This window comes from Pelophylax lessonae (assembly GCF_965119305.1).
Source record: "Pelophylax lessonae genome assembly, chromosome: 8".
In the NCBI taxonomy this organism is placed as follows: Eukaryota; Metazoa; Chordata; class Amphibia; order Anura; family Ranidae; genus Pelophylax; species Pelophylax lessonae.
This window is the reverse complement of record NC_138775.1, coordinates 112297549-112322704: the sequence shown is the minus strand read 5'-3', so window position 1 is coordinate 112322704 and position 25156 is coordinate 112297549. Positions and strand designations below refer to the sequence as shown.

The 25156-nt window shown below is 42.8% G+C and overlaps 2 protein-coding genes across 2 annotated transcripts in view; one reads left to right on the top strand and one right to left on the bottom strand.

The window, feature by feature from the left end:
* Positions 1–25156, top strand: part of CACNA1I (calcium voltage-gated channel subunit alpha1 I) — a 2042880-nt gene that overhangs the window by 716988 nt on the left and 1300736 nt on the right. The gene's annotated exons all lie outside the window — the stretch shown is intronic.
* Positions 16734–19112, bottom strand: LOC309562337 (uncharacterized protein). Its single transcript, XM_082266479.1, has 3 exons — positions 18940–19112; positions 18142–18820; positions 16734–17882 (listed from the first exon to the last, which is right to left on the bottom strand). Exons 2-3 carry the CDS (start codon positions 18264–18266, stop codon positions 16763–16765), a joined length of 1245 nt encoding a protein of 414 aa, XP_082122605.1. The 5' UTR covers positions 18267–18820; positions 18940–19112; the 3' UTR covers positions 16734–16762.

Below are 25156 nucleotides of genomic sequence, written 5' to 3'. Positions count from 1 at the left end.
AGATAGGAGTCATCTCTGTCACCGACCATGCACCTGTTTCCCTACACATGCAGATTTCCTCTAGGCGGAAATGCGATCGCTCTTGGTGTCTGAATCCTTCTCTGCTACTAGACACTCCCACCCAAAACCATATTCAATTACTTTTGAAAAATTATTTCACAGAAAACACCTCAGAGGAGACCCCTCCCCTGACTGTTTGGGAGGCACATAAAGCAGTGTCCAGAGGAGAGCTGATCCGCATTGGCGCACAAAGGAAAAAAGAAAGGGAGGACATTAAGACCAAGTTGATAACTAAAATTAAAAACCTTGAGACTAAACATAAACAATCTTTGGCACAACAAGCGGAAGAAGAACTTCTTTTACGCGAGGAAAGAACTAAGAGAGTTGCTGGATACCAACACGAAGCGTATCCTATTCTTCAAAAAGTCCCTATACTATGAGCAAGGCGACAAATCAGGGAAAATTCTAGCCAGGGCACTTAAAGAGACACAATATGCCAACAACATTTATGGTATTAAGAATACTCATGGTCACCTTCTACAAGATTCTAAAGACATAGCAAACACTTTTGGAGAATTTTATGCTAATTTATATAATATTCCTGCTCAAAATAAACCTGCGAATGTTACAACCCACAGATCACAAGCCATCAAAGACTACCTAATAGGAAGTGGCCTGCCAACACTAGATCAGGAAAGTCTTAATAACCTAGAGAAGGAGATTACGGTAGATGAAATTATAATGGCAATTAAATCCCTAAAACCCGGGAAGAGTCCAGGCCCAGATGGCTTCACTTCTCAATACTATAAGATATTTGCTGATCTTCTGGCCCCCCCTCTAGCTAATGCCCTAAACTCTATTAAGAATAATCACTCGCCCTCTAGCGAATTTTTACTGGCCCACATAACCGTGATCCCTAAACCGGACAAAGATGATACCTCTTGCGCCAATTACAGACCCATTTCGCTACTTAACACCGACTTAAAACTCCTGGCCAAAATTCTGGCGGACAGGTTGAGACCCCTTTTAGAAAAGATTATTGGACCAGACCAGGTGGGCTTCATGCCTGGTAGAGAGGCCAGAGACAATGTCATTAAAGCAATCAATCTGATGCACGGAGCTCGCAGAGCTGGATTCGAGGGCCTTCTCCTGTCTACGGACGCGGAGAAGGCTTTCGATCGCGTTGCTTGGGATTATCTCTTCGCCACATGCGAACACCTGGGCCTCAGAGATAATACAATGGCCTGGATTCGAGCTCTTTACTCGTCCCCTAAGGCCAAAGTAAAAGTGAATGGGGTCTTCTCTGATCCAATAGAATTAAAAAATGGTACGAGACAGGGTTGTCCCCTTTCCCCTCTCCTTTTCATCCTAACCCTCGAACCCCTGATTCGTTCCATTAACATGGATGCCTCTATCCAAGGAATTAAATTACCCCAAAAAGAATTCAAAATAGCTGCATACGCAGACGATCTACTCCTTTTCATCGCACAACCTCATATTTCCATACCCAATCTTAATTTGCAATTCAATCATTTCAGATACTTATCCAATTTCAAGATCAACAACTCTAAGTCTGAAGCAATGAACCTGACACTTCCCACCCACATGATTAACCTCACCAGGGCTAACTGTCCATATAAATGGGAGCAGCACTCTCTGAAATACCTTGGGATAAAGCTCACACCCGACCCCAAAGATTTGTTTGATGCTAACTTCTCCCCGCTATTAAAAAAGTTGACTGATGACCTCAGGAGATGGGATAGAGGCAAGTTTTCGTGGTTCGGGAGAGCTGCAATCATTAAGATGGCGGTTTTGCCTAGACTATTATATCTGTTCCATGCTCTCCCGATCCACTTGCCCAGTTCCTTCTTCCGGAAACTAACTAACATTCAAAGAAAATTCATTTGGGCGAATAAGCACCCACGAATCAATTTTGACTACCTACAACGAAGCAGGGAGGAAGGCGGGATGGGTATACCAAATTTCTACAAGTACTACATAGCCACTCACCTGACGAGGATTATTGATTGGCATTGCCACGACAAAATAAAGGACTGGGTAAACATTGAAAAGTACTGGACATGTTTTCATTCCCAACATCTACTATGGTCCAGCCATCTCTCCTACCCAAAAGAAGTTAGAGCTCATCCTCTGATATACCCTACTCTTGATCTCTTCCGTAAATGCATGTCAAAACATAACTTGTCATCCTCTCCTAGCCCACTCACATCCCTATTTAATAACCCGGACTTTCCGCCGGGACTTCAGAATAAGTCTCTGTTGAGGATTGCTAATGGTAAATTGACACCGCTATTTGTTGCTGACTGTTTCCGTAATGGTAAAATTCTGAGCTTTGAGTCGCTAAAAACAAAGTGTTCCCCAAACCACCCTCTGACGTACTGGAACTACGTACAGATCCATGACTTCCTCCAAAACAACAAGACCAGAGCACTTCTCTTTAGAGAACCTACTGAGTTTGAGAGGTACTGCTTGCACCAAACCCCACAAAGGGGAGTTACCTCACTGGCCTACAAATGGCTTAATGCCACAACTAGAAACTTTTCTGACCCCTACAAACGCAATTGGGAAAAAGTGCTCGGAAAAAATATTTCTGAGACTCAATGGAGGAAGTCATGCGTTTTCTCGTACAAGTGTTCAATTAGTACGAAGTTGCAAGAGAATTCATTCAAAGTCAGAACTCAGTGGTATAGAACACCGGTGACCCTTAAAAAATGGTACTCCAATACCTCAGATAGATGTTGGCGTTGCAATACTGACCAAGGCGACTTTCTACATATATGGTGGTCTTGCCCTAAGATCCAGCCCTTCTGGATGTCAATTTCCCATTGGATTGAGCATGTAACAGGGAACCAACTAGAGCATGACGCATTGACATTTCTGCTCCATACAAATTCATTTTCATATAAAGAATACAAGTCCTCCTTGGTTAGGCATATGTTGAACAGAGCCAAGAGTTTAATTCCCTTGCACTGGAACTCTTCCAAGGTTCCCTCAATTAGAGATTGGATCATGAAACTTGACCAACTTTATGAAATGGAAAGGACAGTAGCTATGAAATACGAAAGAAATGATCCATTTCACAAGCTGTGGGCTAACTGGAAATTATTCACTGTTTCACAGGAATACCATGCACTAAAATTCTCCTTGTAAAGTAATTGCATTAAGAAACTCTCCCCCTTTGATGCTTACTGGATGATGACCACTCGACCATTGCACCTGAGCACTTTAGGCGCACTCGGTGTGCCTATTGATCAATATCCCCCCATTCTGAAGGCCTTACACCATCCCCCTTTCTTCCCTCCCCCCCTTCCCCTGCCCCTCCCTTCTCATGTCTGTCTATCTGTCTCTCTTTCTTGTTTCTTCTTCTTCACCTACACTTCACCAACCTGGCGAGGCCTTACCTTACCCTCGTCAGGGAGATGAAGCTAAAACCATAATTCAACGTCTACTATCTACGATGCCCAATAACTTTTATTGCATCCTGGTCTATCTCTTTCTTCTGCTACGGATGTAATAATTTACTATTTTTTGAAGATAGGTTTGAAATTCCTTGCCTTTATTGGGTTATGGGGTTACGGGGCTATTGTGAATACTATGCCTCTGTATTTTATTCTTTCATATCTCCCCGGAATTACTTATATAACCCTGTATTGCGATATATATGTTCACGAATGTATGTTGAAATTTTTCTTTGTTGTATTTTGATTACTTCAATAAAGCACCTTTTTGTGTTAAAAAAAAAAAAATTACAACCTATCAACTGCATTTGTGCAATGCACATACTGTAGACGCTGAAAATTGCAAGTTGGGACAAATAATACAAGTGCTAATGACTTATATTAGCCTTCTTTTAACAGTGGCTTGTGTACTGCACAGATTTTCCCACTTTGCTAAAAAAAAAAAAAAAATATATATATATTTATGTATTTATGTACATATATATATATGTATTTTCAGAATATACACTGCCCAACAAAACAAAAAAGGAACACTTTAAAAACACATCAGATTTCAATGATGCAAAATTTCATGCTAGATATTTATGCTGATAGGGACTGAGTAGGAATGTGCATTAGGAATAAAAGAATGCCACATCGTTTGATGGAAGTGAAAATGATCAACCTACAGAGGGCTGAATTCAAAGACACCCCAAAAATCAAAGTGATAATGCAGCAGGCTAGTCCATTTTGCTGAAATTTAATTGCAGCAACTCAAAATGGTACTCAGTAGTTTTTATGGCCCCCACGTGCTTGTATACATGCCTGAGAACATAGGGGCATGCCCCTAATGAGATGAAAGATGGTGTCCTGGGGTATTTCCTCCCAGATCTGGATCAGGGCATCACTGAGCTCCTAAACAGACTGAAATGCAACCTTGCAGTGTAGAAAGGACCGAAACATAATGTCCCAGAAGTGTTCTATTGGATGTAGGTCAGGCGAACGTCGGGGCCTATCATGACCCAGAATTGAACCTGGGACCTCTGCTGTGTCAGGCAGCTGAGCCAACTGAAATGCTGGACAGTTCCCTGGACAGTTCGCTGGACAGTTCCTTGGACAAATCCTTGAATGATCCTGCCTTGAATCTTAGTTGCCTTGAATCTTGAACCCTTTGCTCCTCCCATGAACTTCCTGATTTAAGCCACGTCTCTGCACTTCCTGGTTGCCAGAATATTGTGCCTTCTCCAGCCAATATCTTGCTTGTCTCTCCTGCTGCAGTCAATATTCTTGCTACTATTCCTTATCAACCTTTGGCGTGTTCCTCGGCTACACTTCTCCAAACCTGCAACTATTCCTTACCGACCTTTGGCTTGTTCCTTGACTACGCTTCTGCTTGATCCCTTCCTGCTATATCTGCTACTGGACCCAGGCTTGCTCATCTCCAAGTGGGGGCAATCCTGAGGACCGCGACCTGGTAATAACATGCAGCAAAGGCCATCTCCACCTTCAGGAGCTCTGGTGAATACCTGCTAGTACTTAGACTCCGCACCTCAAGTGAACCCCTGTCATCAGCAAAAGTGACCTGCGGTAATATCTTTCCCGCTTGTTGGTGGATGCTGCTCCTATAACTACTGGCCTCTAAGCCTAACTACAGACTTTGACAGGGCCATTCAATGGTATAAATTCCTTCATCCTCCAGGAACTGGCTGCATACTCTCTCCACATGAGGCCAGTCAGTGTCATGCACCAGGAGGAATCCAGAACCCACTGCACCAGCGTAGGATCTGACAATGGGTCCAAGGATTTCCTGATACCAAATGGCAGCCAGGGTGCCATTCTGTAGCCTGTAGAGGTCTATGCATCCCTCCATGAATATGCTTCCCCAGACCATCAGTGACCCACACAAAACCGGTCATGCTGAACATTCTCCACAGCTTCTCCAGACCCTTTCACGTCTGTCACATGTGTGAACCTGCTCTCATCTGTAAAAAGCACAGGGCCCGAGTGGCGGACCTGTCAATTCTGGTGTTTAATGGCAAATGCCAATCGAGCTCCATGGTGACTGGCAGTGAGCACAGGGTCCACTAGGGGACGTCAGGCCCTTAGTTCACCCTCATGAATTCTGTTTATGATTTTTTGGTCAGAGACATTCACACCAGTGGCCTGCTGGAGGTCATTTTGTAGGGCTCTGGCAGTCCTCATCCTGTTCCTCCTTGCACAAAGGAGCATATACCCATCCTGCTGATGAGTTAAGGACCTTCTATGGTACTGTACAGCTCTGCTAGAGTAACTGCCTGTCTCCTGGGATCTCTTCCATGCTCTTGAGACTATGCTGGGAGACACAGTAAACTTTATGCCAAGTTGGACTGCCTGTGCAACCTCTACAGGGTCCAGGTATCGCCTCCATACTTCCAGAAGTGACACTGACCCTACCCAAATGCAAAACTAGTGAAAAACAGTCAGAAAAGATGTGTAGGGAAAAAAATAATTTTCCTCCACCTGTAAAAACCATTCCTGTTTTGCAGGTTGTCTCATTGTTGCCCATCTAGTGCACCTGTTTTTTAATTTCATTAATACCAAAGCAACTGAAACTGATTAACAACCTGTCAGAATATTTATACTGCTCTGAATATAACAGTGCCTCCATTTATGTCAATAAGCAAAGATCTGTAAGGTAGGAGAATCTCAACTTATTTCCACAAATCAATATGTAGCAAATTATTTTTAATCGATTAATTTCTTTTTAAAAGCATATACCAATCTTAGTGAAAACAGTCTACAGTATGGAATATATAAGAATATTTATTCACAAGACATGTATTCACAATAAATGATTAAACTGGAGATGACACAAAGAGATAACTTTACATAAAATACAAACTTAAAACGATAAATGCAATGTTATTGTAGCTCAATAATGAAAGTAAAAATAAAGCAAGATTACGTTTTTCCCAGATGTAGTAGCATAAACCATAGATAAGTGTACTATATAATCAGACCACAATTGTCTATGAATTGTGCATCCGATAGTCACTCCACTGCAAATGGAGCGAGAATAAGCTATGCAAAACGTTAGACTAATACGCCAATATGCGCTAAATCTGATATTAATAAAAATGTATAAAAACAAAAATCAGTTTTTAAAGAAAAATCTACATGGTTCATATGGCTGGGACTGTAATCTCGTTACTTTTTAGCATCAAACGTAAAACATGTAAGGAAGGAAATAAAGAATATTAAATATTATTCAAATAAACAGCAAGGTATATTTACCATATTTAAAATGGCTGCTAACTTAAAATGGTCGTTACCAGAGTCCTTAAGATGGCTGCCTTCCTAAAATGGTGGCCAGTTGGGGAGGAGATTCGTTTGGCGTCCTTCAAAGTTTCAGATGAATGATGGAGCAAAATGGAGTATGTATAGATGAGTATATGTATGGATGTGAGTAGCGTGTATGTTGTATGTGTAATGTGTGTTGTCGTAATGTGTTGTGTCTCTCACATCTGGGTTTCCTTTTTATATTGTATTGAACAAAAGGGCTGTAAAATTAACATAAGTCAAACCCAGAAGGATGAACTTTATCCCCATTGGTTGGGATATCTTATTCATTAACTGGTGAGGTCATTGTCATGCCTCCATTATTTTGGATATTAAAATTAAATGATGATTTCTTTATATTTAAGAGTAATCATCATAAAAACTTGTCCATACTCTCATAATACACATATCCATCTAATATATCCATCATGTATCTAAGGAAGGATTGAATCTGGTAACACCATTTAAAAATAATCTATTATTAATATATATATTTATATAAATTGGAAATGACTGTCTAAACCAAAGACTTCACTTAGTATCAGTCACCAAAGATGGCAGTATTGTATTGCTCTTAGATTCAGTATATAGCAATATTTACCTACAAATAAACTTTGAACCTTATATTGACAAAGAGCTTACAATCTCAGACCTTCTAGACTCTGGCAAGGTCAGAAAAGTTTTATGACTACTCTACCATTTACAAAGGTTTTTTAAATTTTTCTTGACATACAGTGATGAGTCATCAATATCAGTTAGAACTAGAATTTAGCAAGCACATGAAACAAGATATAATATAGAAAATGTTCCTACATATCTATGTATGTTATTTATATATATATATATATATATATATATATATAAATATATATATATATATATAAATATATATATATATATATATATATATATATATATATATATATATATACTTCCTTGTTAATATTCTCTTATATATGATTATAATGTATTTGTAAATCTTATTTCTAAATGAGTTTAAACACAGAATACTTGACCAGTGTTTTATGGTCCCACACACAGATAAGATTACCTTGGTATAGCGTCAGCTAGACTTTATCTAAATAAAGTCAACAGGCTATCTATTTATTTAACAGCATGTTTTTGGTAAACCTTTTAGAAATCTGTGGAATAGACACTTTTGCCTAAAAGGAGGTTTGAACTTTCAGTGACCTTCTACAACATGGATGCCACTGCTCAAAATTTCTATATAAAACAGAATATGACATATTTCCATTTTTCCTTTATTTAATCTCCCCCAATAATCCTGACAACCCCCCTCTGCTACTTAATTGACCAGATCAATATTCCAGGAGTTTAATTGAATTGATGCTATACTCTGATTAAAAAGTGTTCCCTGGTTTGAGCTAGAAAAAAGAGTAATGCTGGTATGGATTATGAACTCTACTAGTGGGAGTTTTTTTTTATACTCCAGCTTTCCTATGTACTAATATACTATTAATGTACCTTGAAAGCAGGAAAAAACAAACTGTCTCTGTATTCTGGAGCAGGCATTACCTCAGCCTTTGCTTTCTTTTCTAGAAAGTTCTAGAAAAATTACTTCCTGGTATCCCAGTTTAATCATTGTGAGTGGGCATCAATCTCCCTCAATACATAGCCAGGGTCACCCTCTACTAATGGGTCATTTTGTAACTCTTCTTATTCTTGCAAAGATCAAGCATTTGGCAGAGTAAACTACAGTGGTAGTAGATATGTAGAATTTTTGGAAATGTTGAAGCCATGAGGAAAAAATGTTTTCTCCCTGTCTTTTTCTAGAAAAAAAATTCAGTGTAGAGTAGTTTTACAAATTGAAAGTCATTTTGTTACACTAGGAAGGTCAAATGCAGTGTATATAAAAGTTACATAGTAGGTAAGGTTGAATAAAGACAACAGTCCATCCAGTTCAACCTGTGTAGGTGTACGTGTGTCAGTGTCGATAATCATTTCCCATATCCCTGTATGTTGTGTTCTTTAAGATGTAGGTCCAAGAGTCTTTTAAAAATATCAATACTCTCCGCTGACACCACCACTTGTGGAAGAGAGTTCCACATTCTTACCGCCCTGACAGTGAAAAACCCCCCTGTGCAGCTGAAGGTTAAATGCTTCTCCTCCAATCTCATTGTGTGGCTCTGTGTCCTCTTACACCCCCTGAGAGAGCTTTTTTCCTATGCTAGGATCATCACTGAGGTATTTGTAAATCCCCTCTCAAGCTTCTTTTCTCCAGCGAGAATAATTTTAGCGCTAGTAGTCCCTCCTCGTATTTGGGTTCTCCAGTCCCCTTATTAATTTGGTTGAACCGTATGGACTTGTGTCTTTTTTCGACCTGACTAACTATGTAACTATGTCACTAATTTGCCCTTCTTTGGACTCTCTCCAACTCCAGTACATCCCTTCTGAGGACTGGTGACCAGAACTGGATGGAATACTCCAGATGTGGCAGGCCCAGAGATTTATAAATTGGCAGGATTATAGTTATATCTCTGGAGTATAGCCCTTTTTTATGCAAGCTAATATTCTTCCGGCTTTGGTAGCTGCATCTTGACATTGCATGCTTGGCTCCGTCATACGTGTTTTTTCACTCTGACTGAGGCAACTGAGGCTGCTCCCGATGACGTCAGATTACTGAAACGCGTAGAACGAAGCCAAGCATCATTGTGCAACTTCCGGTTTTGTGTTTTGTGTCGTGGAGCGCACGGCGTCCTGGACTTCCTGGATTCTAATGCAAGTGACTGACTATTTTATGTAGGTGCACTACTTTTAATAATAAACATCAAGTTACCATCCAAAATTTGCTGAAATTTTATTGAATCCATTTTTCCTTCTACTTGTGAGATGTTCCCTGTGCCACTGGCTGCAATACAACCCCAAAGCATGATTTATCCAACCCCATGCTTAACAGTTGGACAGAGGTTCTTTTCATTAAATTCTGTGCCCCTTCTTCTCCAAACGTACCTTTGCTCATTCTGGCCAAAAAGTTCAATTTTAACCTCATCGGTCCACAGAACTTGTTTCCAAAATGCATCAGGCTTGTCTATATGTTCATTTGCAAAGTTCAAATGCTGATTTTTGTGGTGAGGGCGTAGAAGAGGTTTTCTTCTTATGACTCTTCCATGAAGACCATATTTGTACAAGTATCTCTTTATAGTGGAATAGTGTACCACAACTCCAGTGTCTGCCAGATTTTTCTGGAGGGATCGTGCAGTCAAACGTGGGTTTTGAATTGTTTTTCTCACAACCCTGCAAGCTGTTCTGTCCATAGGCGGCTCTCTAATTAGGCAATTTAGGCAGTCGCCTAAGGCCTTGCACCTACAGGGGCCTTGTGGCCAGTGGCAGAGCGACAACATTTAGAAGGTCGCAGTCAGGGAAATCTCACAAGTAAAAGATTGCTTTAAATCCTCGGATATAAAACTTGTAGCAGTGTGCTGCAGTCCCTTTACTGCAGCTGCCAGGTGTCTGTTGTCCACTGACACTTACCCCGCCTTCTCTGCCTGGGGATTGGCCGTCTGATCATGTAATCCTAAGATGTGGAGGAATTGGTGGGCGTGTACCTGCATTAGTAGGAAGTGACTGTCCGGTCAGCTCACTCTGCTATCATCGGTTGTTGTTCTGGGAGGAGAGCTCTGCCCTGGCCTGGGAACATAGAGGTAACCAGGCCCCGAATTGTCACTCTGCAGGCTGGTCATAGATTTTTGGTGTCTACTATGCAAAGGGGGTGAGTAGCCCCAGGGAAGTTGGAAGATTCTTAGAATGGTTGGTGGAGGAGGAGGAGAAGAAGCTGGCCCTGGGTGGCTGGGGGAGGAGAGGGTGGCTGGAAGAGAAGGAGAGGGTCCCTAGGTGGCTAGGAGAAAAGGAGAGGGCCCCTGTGTGGCTAGGGGAAAAGGAGAGGGCCCCTGTGTGGCTAGGGGAAAAGGAGAGGGCCCCTGGGTGGCTAGGGGAAAATGAGAGGGCCCCTGGGTGGCTAGGGGAAAAGAAGAGGGCCCTGAGTGGCTGAAGGAAAAGGAGAGGGTACCTGGGTGGCTAAGAGAGGAGAGGGCCCCTGGGTGGCTGAAGGAGAAGAAAAGGGGCCCCTGGGTGGCTGGGGAAGAAGGAGAGGGCCCATGGGTGGCTGGGGAAGAAGGAGAGGGCCCCTGGGTAACTGGGATAGAAAGAGGGCCCCTGGGAGGCTGGAGGAGAGGGCCCTTGGGTGGCTGGAAAAGGAGAGGGACCCTGGGTGACTGGAGGAGAAGGAGGAGCGGGACCCTGGGTGCCTAGAGGAAAAGGAGAGGGCCCCTGGGTGGCTAGAGAAAAAGGAGAGGGCCCCTAGGTGGCTAGGGGAAAAGGAGAGGGCCCCTGGGTGGCTAAGGGAAAAGGAGAGGGTCCATTGGTGGTTAGAGGGAAAGAAGAGGGCCCCTGGGTGGCTCAGAGAGAAGGAGAGGGCCCCTGGGTGGCTGGGGGAGAAGGAGAGGGCCCCTTGGTGGCTAGGGGAAAAGGAGAGGGCCTCTGGGTGGCTGAGGGAGAAGAAGAGGGCCATTGGGGGCTGAGGGAGAAAGAGAGGGCCACTGGGTGTCTGAGGGAGAAGAAGAGGGCCCCTGGGTGGCTGAGGGAGGAGGAGAGGGCCCCTGGGTGTCTGAGGTAGAATGAGAGGGCCCCTGGGTGGCTGGAGGAGAAGGAGAGGGCCCCTGGGTGGCTGGGGGAGAAGGAGAGGGCCCCTTGGTGGCTAGGGGAAAAGGAGAGGGCCCCTGGGTGGCTGAGGGAGAAGAAGAGGGCCATTGGGGGCTGAGGGAGAAGGAGAGGGGCCCTGGGTGGCTGGGGGAGAAGGAGAGGGCCCCTGGGTGGCTGGGGGAGAAGGAGAGGACCCCTGGGTGGCTGGGGGAGAAGCAGAGGACCCCTGGGTGTCTGAGGTAGAATGAGAGGGCCCCTGGGTGGCTGGAGGAGAAGGAGAGGGCCCCTGGGTAGCTGGAGGAAAAGGAGAGGGGCCCCTGGGTAGCTGGGGAAGAAGGAGAGGGCCCCTGGGTGGCTGGGGGAGAAGGAGAGGGCCCCTGGGTGGCTGGGGGAGGAGGAGAGGCCCCCCGTGACGCCAGAGTCAGTTGCCAGGGAAGAGAGTGGAGCTGTGCCAGTCCTGCCGGGGCTGTGACATTATATAGCATATGGACTCTGTATATTATTGGTAGTTTTGGATGGAGTGATCCTTTAGATGTTTAACTCTGTGTTGTTTTTCCCCCCAGCTGTGAGGGACTGAGGAATGACAGCCCTCTATGCTGGGACTTATAGTGCCCTAGAATGTGGAGGACTGAGGAATCCTCAGTCCCTCACAGAGGGCACTACAAGTTCCAGAATAGCAGGCTGCCATGCCTTAGTCCCCACAGAGGGCACTACAAGTCTTAGCATAGCAGGCAGTAGTTCCTCAGTCCCCTACAGAGAGCAGTACAAGTCCAAGCATAGCAGGCTTCCATTCCTCAGGGAGGAATGGCAGTGCACTATACTGGAATTTACAGTGCCCTCTGTGGGGACTCAGGTATGGTAACCTTCTGCAGTGGGGAGAATCTGATTTAAAGGAGAACTCTTATGTAAGGGGGGACACTGAACTCTGATGTAAGGAGGGACTCAGGGAATCATGACCTATAGGGAAATGCTGCGGACTGTGATGCAAGAGCAGACATATATATATACATACATACCCGATGTTTAATGATCTTTGATTAAAGAAGAATTGGTTAGAGAAAATTCTAGAAACTGTGAATTCATAGTACAAAGGTTAAGGCTCTTAATATATGCAATTTATACAGTTCATTTTTATCGCTTGAATTATTTTTCCCATTATGGGTGTGAGTGGGGCCTCATGTCCAAGTTTTGCCTTAGGCCTTACAGAGCCTTGAGCCTCTTCTGGTTCTGTCTGATATTTTTCTTGGTCTTCCAGATCTTGCTTTAACTTACACTGTGCCTGATGACTGCTATTTCTTAATTACATTCCGAACAGAGGATATTGACATCTGAAAACACTTTGCTATCTTTTTATAGCTTTCTCCAGCTTTGTGAGCATCCACTATTTTCAGTTTCAGTTTTCTAGACAACTGCTTAGAAGATCCCATGGTGCTGTTTGTTGGGGCAAGGTCAGATGAGTCTGGGCATTTAAAACCTTTAAGATTGACTTCACCTGGTCCTTCCAGATGATGATTGATAACAATCCATGACACTGGCAGATCTCAGCCTTGCAAAGGGGGCAGTGCATGCTATAAATTCTGCAGGGTGCTCAAACTTTTGCAGACACTATTTTTTTGTTTTCTGTAATTTTGAAAGTGTCAATGATGGAAATAAAGTCTAACTTATGTTGACATATTATAAGAATGTCTAATCTGTAATTTGATGCCTTTTGGAGATTTTTCCATCTTTCCTTGGCTTCTTTATGCACATTAATACAAATTTTTACCTGGGATGCTCAAACTTTCGATCCCCACTGTATATATATATATATATATATATATGTATATATATCAGCTATTGCAAGCTTAATCAGATAGTGAAGTATATATATTTATCAGTTATTGCAGGATATATATATGTATCAGTTATTGCAGGATATACTGTATATCAACCAGTGCAGTGTAGGGTAGGGCTGATTCCTATGTTACACAGTGTACTGCAGTCAGTTTTGTGCTGTGCTGTGCTGTGATTGTAATGGGGCCACTGAAGTGTATTGTATATAACATGTCTGTGTCACCCAACTGATACCCTTTTTTATTTTATTAATATATATATATATATATATATATATATATATATATATATATATATATATTGCTTTTCAATTTATTTTTTTTGCAGCATCATCGGGTTCTGTTACAGCAATATTAGTTCTCCCTTCTTTGTTACTAATGCTGGGGCATTCTTCTGCGTCAGCAGTGATTTTTTATTTTTTTTTTGCACACCAGCACTAATAATATTAGGGGCACAATTGCTGTACCCCCTTGTGCATCTCAAGTGCTATTCCTTCTGCTCCAGACGTGGATGTTTTTGTTGTTGACGCACCAGCACTAATAATATTAAGGGCACAATTGCTGTACCCCCTTGTGCATCTCAAGCGCTATTCCTTCTGCTCCACACGTGGGTGTTTTTGTTGTTGGTGCACCAGCACTTATAATTTTAATGGCACAATTATTGCCCCACTTGTGCATCTCAGGCGCTATTGCCTCTGCTCCAGACATGGGTGTTTTTGTTGTTGGCGCACCGTCACTAATAATATTAAGAGCACAAATGCTTTACACCCTTGTGCATCTCAGGCGATATTCCTTCTGCTCCAGACGTGGGTGTTTTTGTTGTTGGCGTACCAGCACAAATAATATTAAGGGCATAATTTCTGCCCCCCTTGTGCATCTCAGGCACTATTCCTTCTGCTCCAGAAGTGGGTGGTTTTGTTGTTGGTGCACCAGCACTAATAATATTAAGGGCACAATTGCTGTACCCCCTTAGGCATCTCAGGTGCTATTCCTTCTGCTCCAGACGTGGGTGTTTTTGTTGTTGGCGCACCAGTACTAATAATATTAAGGGCATAATTGCTGCCCCCCTTGTGCATCTTAGGCGCTATTCCTTCTGCCTTAGCAGGGGTTTTATTTATTTATTGCTTTATTAATTGTTTCTTTATTAATAAAAAATATATAATAAAATGGTTTATAGTGCACCAAGCACAAAGTTTTTCACCCAAGCACCATTTTCCCTTTGCACACTCTATACTAAAAGATTAAAATAATCCCCCCAAAAAATAAAACACAATAATGAAACAGTTTATAGTGCACCAAGCACAACATTATTGCACCCAAACATCATATTTCCATCCCACATTCTATAATAAACATTTATAAGAACCCCCAAAAATCTCCATCATGTCTGAAAGGGCAACAATTAGAGGCAGACGCTTACAGGCCAATAAAAGAGGGCAAGCGGCCTCTGTGTCCACAGTGAAAAGTGGTGGCCATGGACATGGTGCATCCTCTGCAAGCAGGGCACGCTTGTCCTTTTTTTCCGGTGCTGGCCGTGTTATTGAGCCACAACATGCAGAAGAGTTGGTGGAGTGGATAAATAAGCCGTCCTCGTCCTCCTTGTCCTCTGTCACACAGGTTTATACTAGTTTGCCTTCAATAGCAGCTGCCAAAGCAGCCCGTTCCAAAGGCTCCTTGTCTACAGCTACTCCTTCCGTAGCCTCATCATCATGCATGGAGGAGTCACCTGAAGTATTTGATCATAGTGTCGGGTACATGATGCTGGAGGATGCGCAGCAATTTGAATGCTCCGATGTTGTTTCGCAGGTTGAGGAAGGCAGTGTTAATTTTGGCAGCAAATTTCAATTTAGTTTTAGTCTTAGTCTTAGGACTAAAATGGCATTTTAGTTTTAGTCCCATTTTAGTCTTCTGCAAGTGTTTTAGTTTTAGTCGTATTTAGTCGACTAAAACTCCAGTACATTTTAGTCGACTAAAACATCTTACATTTTAGTCGACTAAAACGTCCTACATTTTAGTTGACTAAAACTCATTTTAGTCATCTATAATCGACTGGGTGTAGTTCAATTGTAATTTGTAATGCATTATTTAAGCATTTCTCTACAATTTCCAAACTCATTATATACTACTGCTGGTCCTGGAGTGAATGAAAAATCGAATATGTTATTATTTATGGTATTAAGCTTTGAGCATGCACTAGCACAGCACTACACACTACTACACAGACACAGAGTTAGTCATTATTGTCTTTATTAAGGCAAAATTGTTTTGCCAATGCCAATAATATTTCTTTTTTGACCAAACCAAAGGGGGTAACATAAAAATGTAAAAATGTAATAAAAATACAAAAAAATAAAAACTTTGTAGACATAAGCTCACTTCACATCAGTCCTGCTCTGTCACGCTCATGGCAACAGTACAGCATCCTGTCCTGAGACCTGAGACCACTGTGGGGGCTGGGGGGGTTGCTAAGTTCTCAGCCAACAAGGGAGTGTGCTCGCCTCACTCACTGCTCACTCACAATTTTGCCTAAGAACATACAGCCATGAATAAAGAATGGTAAAAAAACATCCTCAGAAGAGAACAACTTCCTTCCTCCAGTCCAGTCCCAGCTCCCCCCTCAACCATCCAAGAACAGCTACAGAGACTCCAGGGAAGAAAAAATATGCATCAGCTCACTTTATCAGTCCTGTGTCATGCTCATGGCAACAGTACAGCATCCTGAGACCTGAGACCACTGTGGGGGGGTTGCTATGTTCTCAGCCAACAAGGGAGTGTGCTCACTCACTGCTCACTCACAATTTTGCCTAAGAACACAGCCATGAATAAAGAATGGTACAAAAACATCCTCAGAGAGAACAACGTCCTGCCTCAACCATCCAAGAACAGCTGCAGTGCACACTTGCACAGGCACTGTCACTGCCAGTCTGGCACTGGCACTGCATAATAAACCAATACTGTAAAACTTGAGGAGGGTAATGCTTATTTCTAAATAAGAAGAACCCAATACATTTACAGTGTCAGCTTATTATTTTAACAGTTCTAATTCTCAGATGTATTCAATAAAAATGTGCACAGTGCACACAGTCTAATAATGCCATTAGCGTAAGAATTATAACAGACTTACCACTTTTTATCAACTCCTCCTCTCTCCTCTTTCTGAGTCTCAGCATTCGCAATGACAATAGAGGTAAATATTACACTAAAAAGATCTGCAGCAGGACCCCGATGTAAGGCTGCCCTTTTTGACCGTTACTGATCTATTTTTCTTTTTCATTAGTGTGATATTTGTCTCTATTCATTTGTCAATGTCAATGCTAAGAGAGAGAGAGGTTAATAAGCGGTGGTGGTTGTGTTATTGTTCCACATACAAATGCATTTTGTAGCCTGTGTGCACTGTGCAGCAATTTTCTAATGAATTGAATTGACAATTACAACTGTTTTTGAAGCACAAGTATTAGTTATGCTTTTTATAGAAATAACAATAATAAAACACTTCTATTTGTTTCGATTCATTTTAAGGAAAGCACTTCGTGCCAAAATGACCCTTGCTCTATTCCGCCGGCCTCTAGAGAGGTCACCTGTGACACTGAATACCCTCTCTGCAAAGGCTTGAGAAGCTGGCATAGCCAGCAGGTCTAAAGCAAAAGGTTTTAGCTGGTGATAAATAGTGTCACTCTTTGACAGCCAAAAATCTGTTGCAGTGTTGTCCTCAACTTGATGCAAAAGCTCTTCCTTATATTTTCTGATCTGCTGTTTTATGCTGTTTGGGGAGATCCTCTGCCTGGGTCTTCTGCGGCATTTAGCAAGAAACCGAAAGATTGGCTGCTTAGATGTGGATACCGGTGCTTCTTCAACTTCCTCAGATTTTTCAATATTCTCCTGTTCTACTAGTTCTTCCACATCATCTTCAGACAATTCATGATGTTGCATGTGGGGCGAAGTGGATTTTCTTATCACATACTCCTCTGCCTTTTTAAGCAATTCCTGAATATTCTCATGATCTGCCACATCAACAAGGGTTTCACAGACAGTAGGGTTGACAAAACAAGCAGCTGCTGCAAGTGGCGAGAACATTTCATCTGTTGGATCTAACAATGAAGCAAAACGCTGGTTCACATTCCCTTTCATTTTCTGTGCAATTGTGGCAAGGTCTTGGTAGCTAGTGTTCTGTTTAAAGTCCTCAAGGTGGCTGAGTAGATCAAAAAGAGCAGGGACAGCTAGGGACATTGACATGGTGTCACTCTGGAGGGTTTTAGTATGTTCTGCAAAAGGCAGCAATAGGTCATGCAATGATGTGAGCTTTTGCCATTCACTAGGGAGCAAGCTGTCCCATCCCATGTTGTTCGCGATTTGGCAGACTGACTCTTTCAGTTTGAGGAGTCTTGCGATCATGTTGAATGTGCTTGACCAGCGAGTGGGGCAGTCATTTAAAATGGTCAGGCCACAATGCTCCAATATCTTCTGTGTTGCGATGGAAGACTTGCGGAAGAGGTGCACTATTGATCTTGCTTTATCCAGTATTCTCTTCACACTTGCCTCCTTCTGCAACATGTGGACCACTAGTTGTAAGGTATGCACTACACATGGTGTCCGGTCCATGTCGATCTGTTGGTACCTAACAGTGGAACACAGCCAAATAAGCATAAAGTATAGAAAAGCTTTCTGTTCCATTCTATTATTTTAACATTTAACATCTTATGGGAATACTTTTAGAAAAGACTACTGGAAAAATAACAAAGATGCACCCATAGAGTAGACTAGAGCATGGATACTAGTGCCCCCAGCCCCCCACATCAATCATCTCATATGCATGTGATAATTAACTGTCAACCGTACCGTGTCATGTAAAATAAAATCAAAATTGGCTCACCCACCGTAGGTCATCAATTTCAGACTCTGCCTCAGAGTCACTTTCTGTCATGGGGGAGTCTTCCTCACTAGAGGTGGGTGGTTCTTCTGCTGCTGCTGCTGCTGCGGTTTGTTTAAATGCTGCCACCATATTGCTCCCATTGTCTGTTATCACTGTAAGGATCTTCCTCTTTGGTATGTCCCACTCTTGCAAGCATTTGTCCACACATGTTTTAATTGACTGTGCAGTGTGTGGGTGGGCTACTTGTTCAAGGGCCAACAATATGTGTTCAGGTTTATGTTGTTCAACACAAAAGTAGCATGCACTTATAGCAAGGAATGAAGCTGAGAGTCCTTTCTTGGTCCACAAATCAGTGCAAATAGATACTCTCCGAGCAGCAGTCAGTCTCTTTTTGAATTTTTGTTTTCATCTTCATATTGTTTGTCAATTAGATTGCTTATTTTAGTTTTCTTTGGAACAGTCAGCTTTCTATCTACTGTCTCCATCATGCTAACAAAGTCCTCATCTTCAATCGTTCTGACTGGTAATCCGGAGCGCCCAATCCATCTTGCTATGGCTTCCTCCCTGGCCTGTTGTTCCTTAGAGTCAATTTTGTATTTTGAAGCACTGAAAAGAGCAGCATAAATTGTTTGCTGTGGTGGTGCACTGGCTTGACTTGGTCCATCATTTGAGGTTTTCTGTATCTGTGGGGTTAAATTAGGGGGAAAAATTATAGTTATTCTGATTTTACATTCTCTCGCACTCAGCGCTAAGTTATCTCTTTATACAAAAGTGGAGTTAAGTGCTATCATGCACTGCTTACCTTTGTATGAATTTCGGGATGAGTTGTCCGCAAATGACGCTTCAAGTTTGTTGTATTTTTGCCAGTTAGTGTCACTCCACATGGTTTGCAAAGGGTCTTGTTGTCCTTAGCATCAAATGTAAAATACACCCATAGATCTTCTCTTCTCTTTCTACCAGTCACAGACGAGACAGACGCGGCGGTCGCTGACATTTCTCTGGATGACAGTGAGTGCTGTGTGGAACTGTGGATGACAGTGGTCGTCAGAGCGAGGAGGAATGCTGCTGGACAGTGCTGGACTCTGGAGCCTGGTGGTCTCAGGTCTGTAAGGGATGTCCTGTAATGCCCTGGATGCCTGTGGGGGTCAATGGTCAGGAGACTCAGGACAGTCAGACAGAGGGGGCCTGTAATGCTGCTGGACAGTGCTGGAGCCTGGTGGTCTCAAGTCTAAGGGATGGCCTGTAACTGTAATGCCCAGGATGCCTGTGGTGGTCAGGTCAGTCAGACAGAGGAGGCCTGTAATGCTGCTGGACACAGTGCTGGATCCTGGTGGTCTCAGGTCTAAGGGATGGCCTGTAATGCCCTGGATGCCTGTGGTGGTCACTGGTCAGGACAGTCAGATAGAGGAGGCCTGTATTCTGGACAGTGCTGGAGCCTGGTGGTCTCAGGTCTAAGGGATGGCCTGTAATGCCCTGGATGCCTGTGGTGGTCACTGGTCAGGACAGTCAGATAGAGGAGGCCTGTATTCTGGACAGTGCTGGAGCCTGGTGGTCTCAGGTCTAAGGGATGGCCTGTAATGCCCTGGATGCCTGTGGTGGTCACTGGTCAGGACAGTCAGACAGAGGAGGCCTGTATACTGGACAGTGCTGGAGCCTGGTGGTCTCAGGCTAAGGGGTGGCCTGTAATGCCCTGGATGCCTGTGGTCACTGGTCAGGACAGTCAGAGGAGGCCTGTAATGCTGCTGGAGCCTGGTGGTCTCAGGTCTAAGCCAGGGATGGCCTGTAATGCATTGCAGTATTGCACACAGGGCTGAAGGTGGTCTCAGTCTGGTCAGAGGAGGCCTGAAATGCTGCTGCAGTGAGTGCTGGTCTGCTGGATGGTGGTCTAATCAGTGCTGGATCTGGATGGGGGTTCGGGTCTCAGGTTTAAGGGTGGTGGTCTCTAACTAGTAACTAACTAGAAGTTATGGGCCGGGCGGGCCTCAGCGGCCTATGCCTCACGCGACGGCACACACAGTCCTGGATCATAGCGGTGGTCTGAGCTCTGAGGGGACTCAGGGGCAATAATAGCTGGCTGTTGCAACTCACTCTGGAGGATGTGGTGGAGTGCCACGCCGCCACTGCCTGGTCGTCTGCCGTGTGACTGTGTGATGAGTCGGGCCTGGCTCTGGCTGTAGTGCTGTCTGGTGATGAGGTCTCAGGTCAGGTGACTGGTCTCGAGTCGACTCTCTTATAGACGTCGGACGTCACGGGGCACGCCACGCCAGACGCCACACAGGCGGAACTCAGTGAAAACCGGAAGTTGGGTAAACGTCCCTGCCTCACATTCTCGTTTAGTTTTCGTTCGTTGACGAAAACGGATTTGATTTTCGTCATCGTTGTCGTCATTTGACGAAAATGTGCTATACTTTGCGTCTCGTTTTCGTCATTTGAAAAATGCCGGTGACGAAAGCGGTGATGAAAACGTTTTCGTTGACGAAATTAACACTGGAGGAAGGGAATAACGTGAGCCTAGAGAGAGGAGGTGACAATGACGAACAAGAAACTAGCAGTCACAGCTGCAGCATACTGGCAAGTTTGTTCTAGTGACAAGGAGGGAGGGGATGATGAGGTCACTGACTGTACTTGGGTGCCTGAGAGAATAGAGGAGGAAAGTGAGGAGAAGGAGGAGGTGGAACAGCTCCAATGAGCCAGGATATGCTCAAGGGGCTGCCTTAAGGGCAGCCACCCTATTGCATCACACCACAGAGCTCCACAGGTGGCTGGGTGCTGCTAATGCCATGCAGACTTCCAAAAGTTCATTGGTGTTGGCTTTTTCCAACACATATGCAGTAGACCGCAGTGTTGATGTTTGCAATCTCTGTCTGAAGTGGATCACGTGTGGCCAGAACACCAGCCGCTTGGGCACCACATGTTTGACAAGACATATGATTACCTGTCATGCAGTCTGTTGGCAACAGCACCTGAAAGCATACTTCACCTTGCTCCTCATCTGAGATCTCTACCCCTACTATACCTCATGTCTTCTCAAAAACCTGCACTGAGAGTGATGATGGTATAGAAATGAGTGCCACAGATCATGGGGAGATTTTGAGCTATCCCTTGTGTGCCATAATCCTATCGACTAGAACAAAAAAAGACCACTGATACAAAATGGATTTGTTCAATGGAGAAATAATAGCGGACTTTAAAGGCACATATCAGGCAGGCAAAATTTGTTTGTTTAAAAAACATGTATATTTTATTAAACACATATTAAAATATTAATCCAAACACGAAAAGACAAAGCACAAAATATACAGATTAACTGTGTTAAAATCCACATTTTCTATGAATCTAATTTGGATATACAGACATTTTTGGTAGTTGCATAGGATAGATACTATGGTAATAGTCTGAAGAGGTCGACGCGTTTTGCCTTAGCTTCTTCTGGACCTCAGATGTATATGTATTTTCTTTTAGTAAAGACAAAACACGTAATTAGTCCAAACTGTACATTGAAAGCTTTAACATAATATTTAAATAGGCATCAAGTGCTAAAAAACAGACCTCTCAAGATGCAAAAAATTGTGCAATCCGTGGCTGTCAGTAAACCATAATGACCATAGAGGGGAAGGGAGAGAGATAGGGGGAGGAGGAGATGGAGTGAGTCCACCTGTATGTATAGAACAATAGGGCATATAATCTCCAAAGCACATATAGATTTCTTTTCTACATTAAGCAATATTATCCCATAGTTACCTATACTTTCAAAAGAGAAGATCAGGCAGGGATAGGAAGTAGCAGTATGGCGGCCGGCATCAGCAAAAGGTAAGTATTATCTAGCAAAGAGAAATATATATGCATATATGTATACACATCTCTTCATATGTCTGTTTCATTTAAATATAAGACTCAAGATTTCAAAGTTTCAATCTTAACATTTGGATCTAGGTGCATCATTTTACCTTGTGTGGTTATATAATTCAAGTAGTCATCATATAGCTTGGTCCCCTTGTAGTAGAGAACATATGTGTCCCTTGCAGATTTCAATGGAATATTTCCACTGGGTTATGTCGGCACAGACTGAAAATAAGGCCAAATATATAATAAATTATTATTTGGGAGAGGTTTCATGGCTCTATTTTTCTTTGTAACTGCATATACTCACATGTTCTTATATGTCTGTTTGAGAAGTTTTTTACACTCTGGCCATGGTAGTCTATTTCAGTAAACACAGGTAATTAACTTCAACCCGTGGAAATGGGGGAGAAGAAAAATCTCATCCAAAAGAGGAGCACTAAGGAAAATGCAAAATAGGCATATATAAGTCCCATAGAGAGTTGTATATAAATCAGAAGATCATAATCTTTATTAACTTACTGCGCCGTATGCCTCCGCCAGCCTGCTAGTCGTCCCGCCATGATCTGTGGGTCTGTGTGTGTGCTATATATCCCCAAACACATCAGGCCCCTATTCGGCTCAGGTGTTTGTTATACTGATTGCCGCGCACCGGAAGTGCGTCACTCACCCGCCTTCGCCTGTCACCTCTAGCGCCTCGGAAGTGTATCATCTGTTTACATCCGGCGGTGGTGTTCGTTGGAACGCACACACGCCGGAAAAGGGGGAGGGAGCGAGCGGAAGTGACGTTCGCTCACCAACAACCCATAAGGGGTGGGTCATCGCCGCCCTGTCACTGACCGTAAAAGATCCCTCTTATCCTTCTTGTTAATTATTATACTGCTTCCACTGTAGCACATTTTCTGCAAAAAAGAGGAGTTTCTGCGCTTGGCCCCATACATTAAATGCCACTGGGCATTTGTACATTTATCAATAACAATTTCATAACTTTATATCCTGCCTTGACATTTGTAATATTCAGTTCAACATTATTTCATAGTTAGTGAGGTTGAAAAAAGACATCAGTCCATCCAGTTCAACCTATGATGTGTGTGTGTTTGCTTTTAACCGTACATTGTGTACCCCTGTATGTTGTGGTCTCCAAGGTGCCCATCTAATAGTTTTTTGAAACTATCAATGCTCCCAGCTGATACGACTGCTTGTGGAAGAGAATTCCACATCCTTACCGCTCTTACAGTGAAGAACCCCTTACGCATTTTAAGGTTAAACCGCCTTTCCTCTAGTTTTAGTGAATGGCCACGTGTCTTATTGTATCTCCTCTCTCTGAATAGTTTGTTCCTTATGCTAGGGTCGCCAGTACAGTATTTGTACATTGATATAATATCCCCCCTCAATTGTCTCTTCTCCAGGGAGAATAGGTTCAGTGCTTGTAGTCTTTCCTCATAGCTGATGTCCTCCATTCCCCTAATTATTTTTGTTGCCCTTCTCTGGACTCTTTCCAATTCCAGCACATCCTTCCTGAGGACCGGTGCCAAGAACTGGAAAGCATACTCCAAATGTGGCCGGACCAGAGTCTTGTAGAGTGGGAGAATAATCTCTTTATTTCTGGAGTGAATCCCCTTTTTTATACATCCCAGTATTCTGTTGGCTTTGCTTGCAGCGGCTTGGCATTGCATGCCACTGCCAAGCCTGTTGTCTACCATATATTTCATATTGTACATAAACTGCATATATCTTTTTATTGTATTTATATAATACCCCAATATATGGGCATATATCGGCATATATTTAGGACTTATTCTTGTACCCCCGATCTTGGAAAAGAAAAAGAGGGGGGGAAGGGGAGAAAGGGGAGGGGGAAAGGGCAGGAAGGAAAAGAGGGTTAGACCCTATACAAACAGGGCTCATACCCCCCATTTAGAGAGAATCTCACAGATATTGGGATCTATTATTTCAGACATCTCATTGAATTTGTGGAAATTATTTTTATATATGTGTGTATGTGCACCTGCGACTAATATATATATTGTCGATTTTTAAGGGAGAAAACAGAGGGAGACTTTTCTAAAACGGGAAGAAATTCTCTTTTCTTCTCTTTTTTTCTTTTATTTTTTCTCTTACTTTCTTATTATTTTTGGTTTTAAAGGAAATGTTTGAAGCTAAGTCCCTCGTTTAGGCCTGGATTTGTAGTAGCTTGAAGCATATAAATCCAGCGTGCTTCACGCTGCAATATAATTTTATAAAACTCTCCCCCTCTAGGGTTTTCCAGTATGTGCTACAAGGCAGCAAACTTAACCACTTTGGTATTATTTTTGTGGTATACACCTAAGTGTCTCCCATTTGGTGTAGACAACAAATTATTTTTTCCGTAACCTATATGATCTTTAATACGGCGCCAGAAGTTTAGTTTTGTTTTTCTGATATAATATGCGCCACAGTCGCAAAACATGATGTACACAATGCCTATTGTTTGGCAGTCCACATAATGTCTGATTGAATGTAATTGTCCATTGGGTAGATATAAGGATTGGTTTTCATAGATCCATTCACAAAATTTGCAACTCCCACAGCGCCATGTACCCGCTATATCTTCATTTGGTTTATCCCTCTTATCGTCAAAATGGCTTCTGATAACTCTATCTTTGATTGACTTCGCTTTTTTGAACGTTATTTCCGGGAAGTCTTTCAAATATTTAGCTAGAATGTTATCATTTTTAAGCAGGTACCAATGTTGCTGTAGGATGTTGCGAATCAAGTGATGTTGACGGTGTTAAGGAGTAATAATGCGTACACTTTCCTCCTGATTCTTTTCTTTCTTATGGAAAAGGGTTTCCTCCCTTGTTTTTTGATGGGCCCTATTGTATGCCTTACGCAAAATTGTTGTTGTGTATCCCCTGGCAAGCAAACGAGTTTGAAGTTTATTTGCTTCTAAGTGGAATTGCTCTTCATTAGAGCAAATCCACCGAAGTCGCAAATACTGCGAATATGGTATACTTTCTACCAATGGTTTCGGATGAAAACTTCGTGCATGCAGCACGGTATTTCCTGCTGTGGGTTTGCGATAGAGAGTTGTCTCTATTTTTCCTGTTTCTGTGATGGATATTGTAATGTCTAGAAAGGGTATGGATCTACGATTCCATTGAGTTGTAAATTTGAGATTATATTGCTTATTGTTTAAT

Excerpts from the sequence above, each read along its gene's own strand:
- LOC309562337 (XM_082266479.1), bottom strand. The coding sequence starts at position 18,266 with ATGGTGGCAGCATTTAAACAAACCGCAGCAGCAGCAGCAGCAGAAGAA. Across the intron at positions 17,883-18,141 it reads TCTGAAATTGATGACCTACG|GTACCAACAGATCGACATGG; the intron begins GTGGGTGAGCCA and ends TTCCACTGTTAG.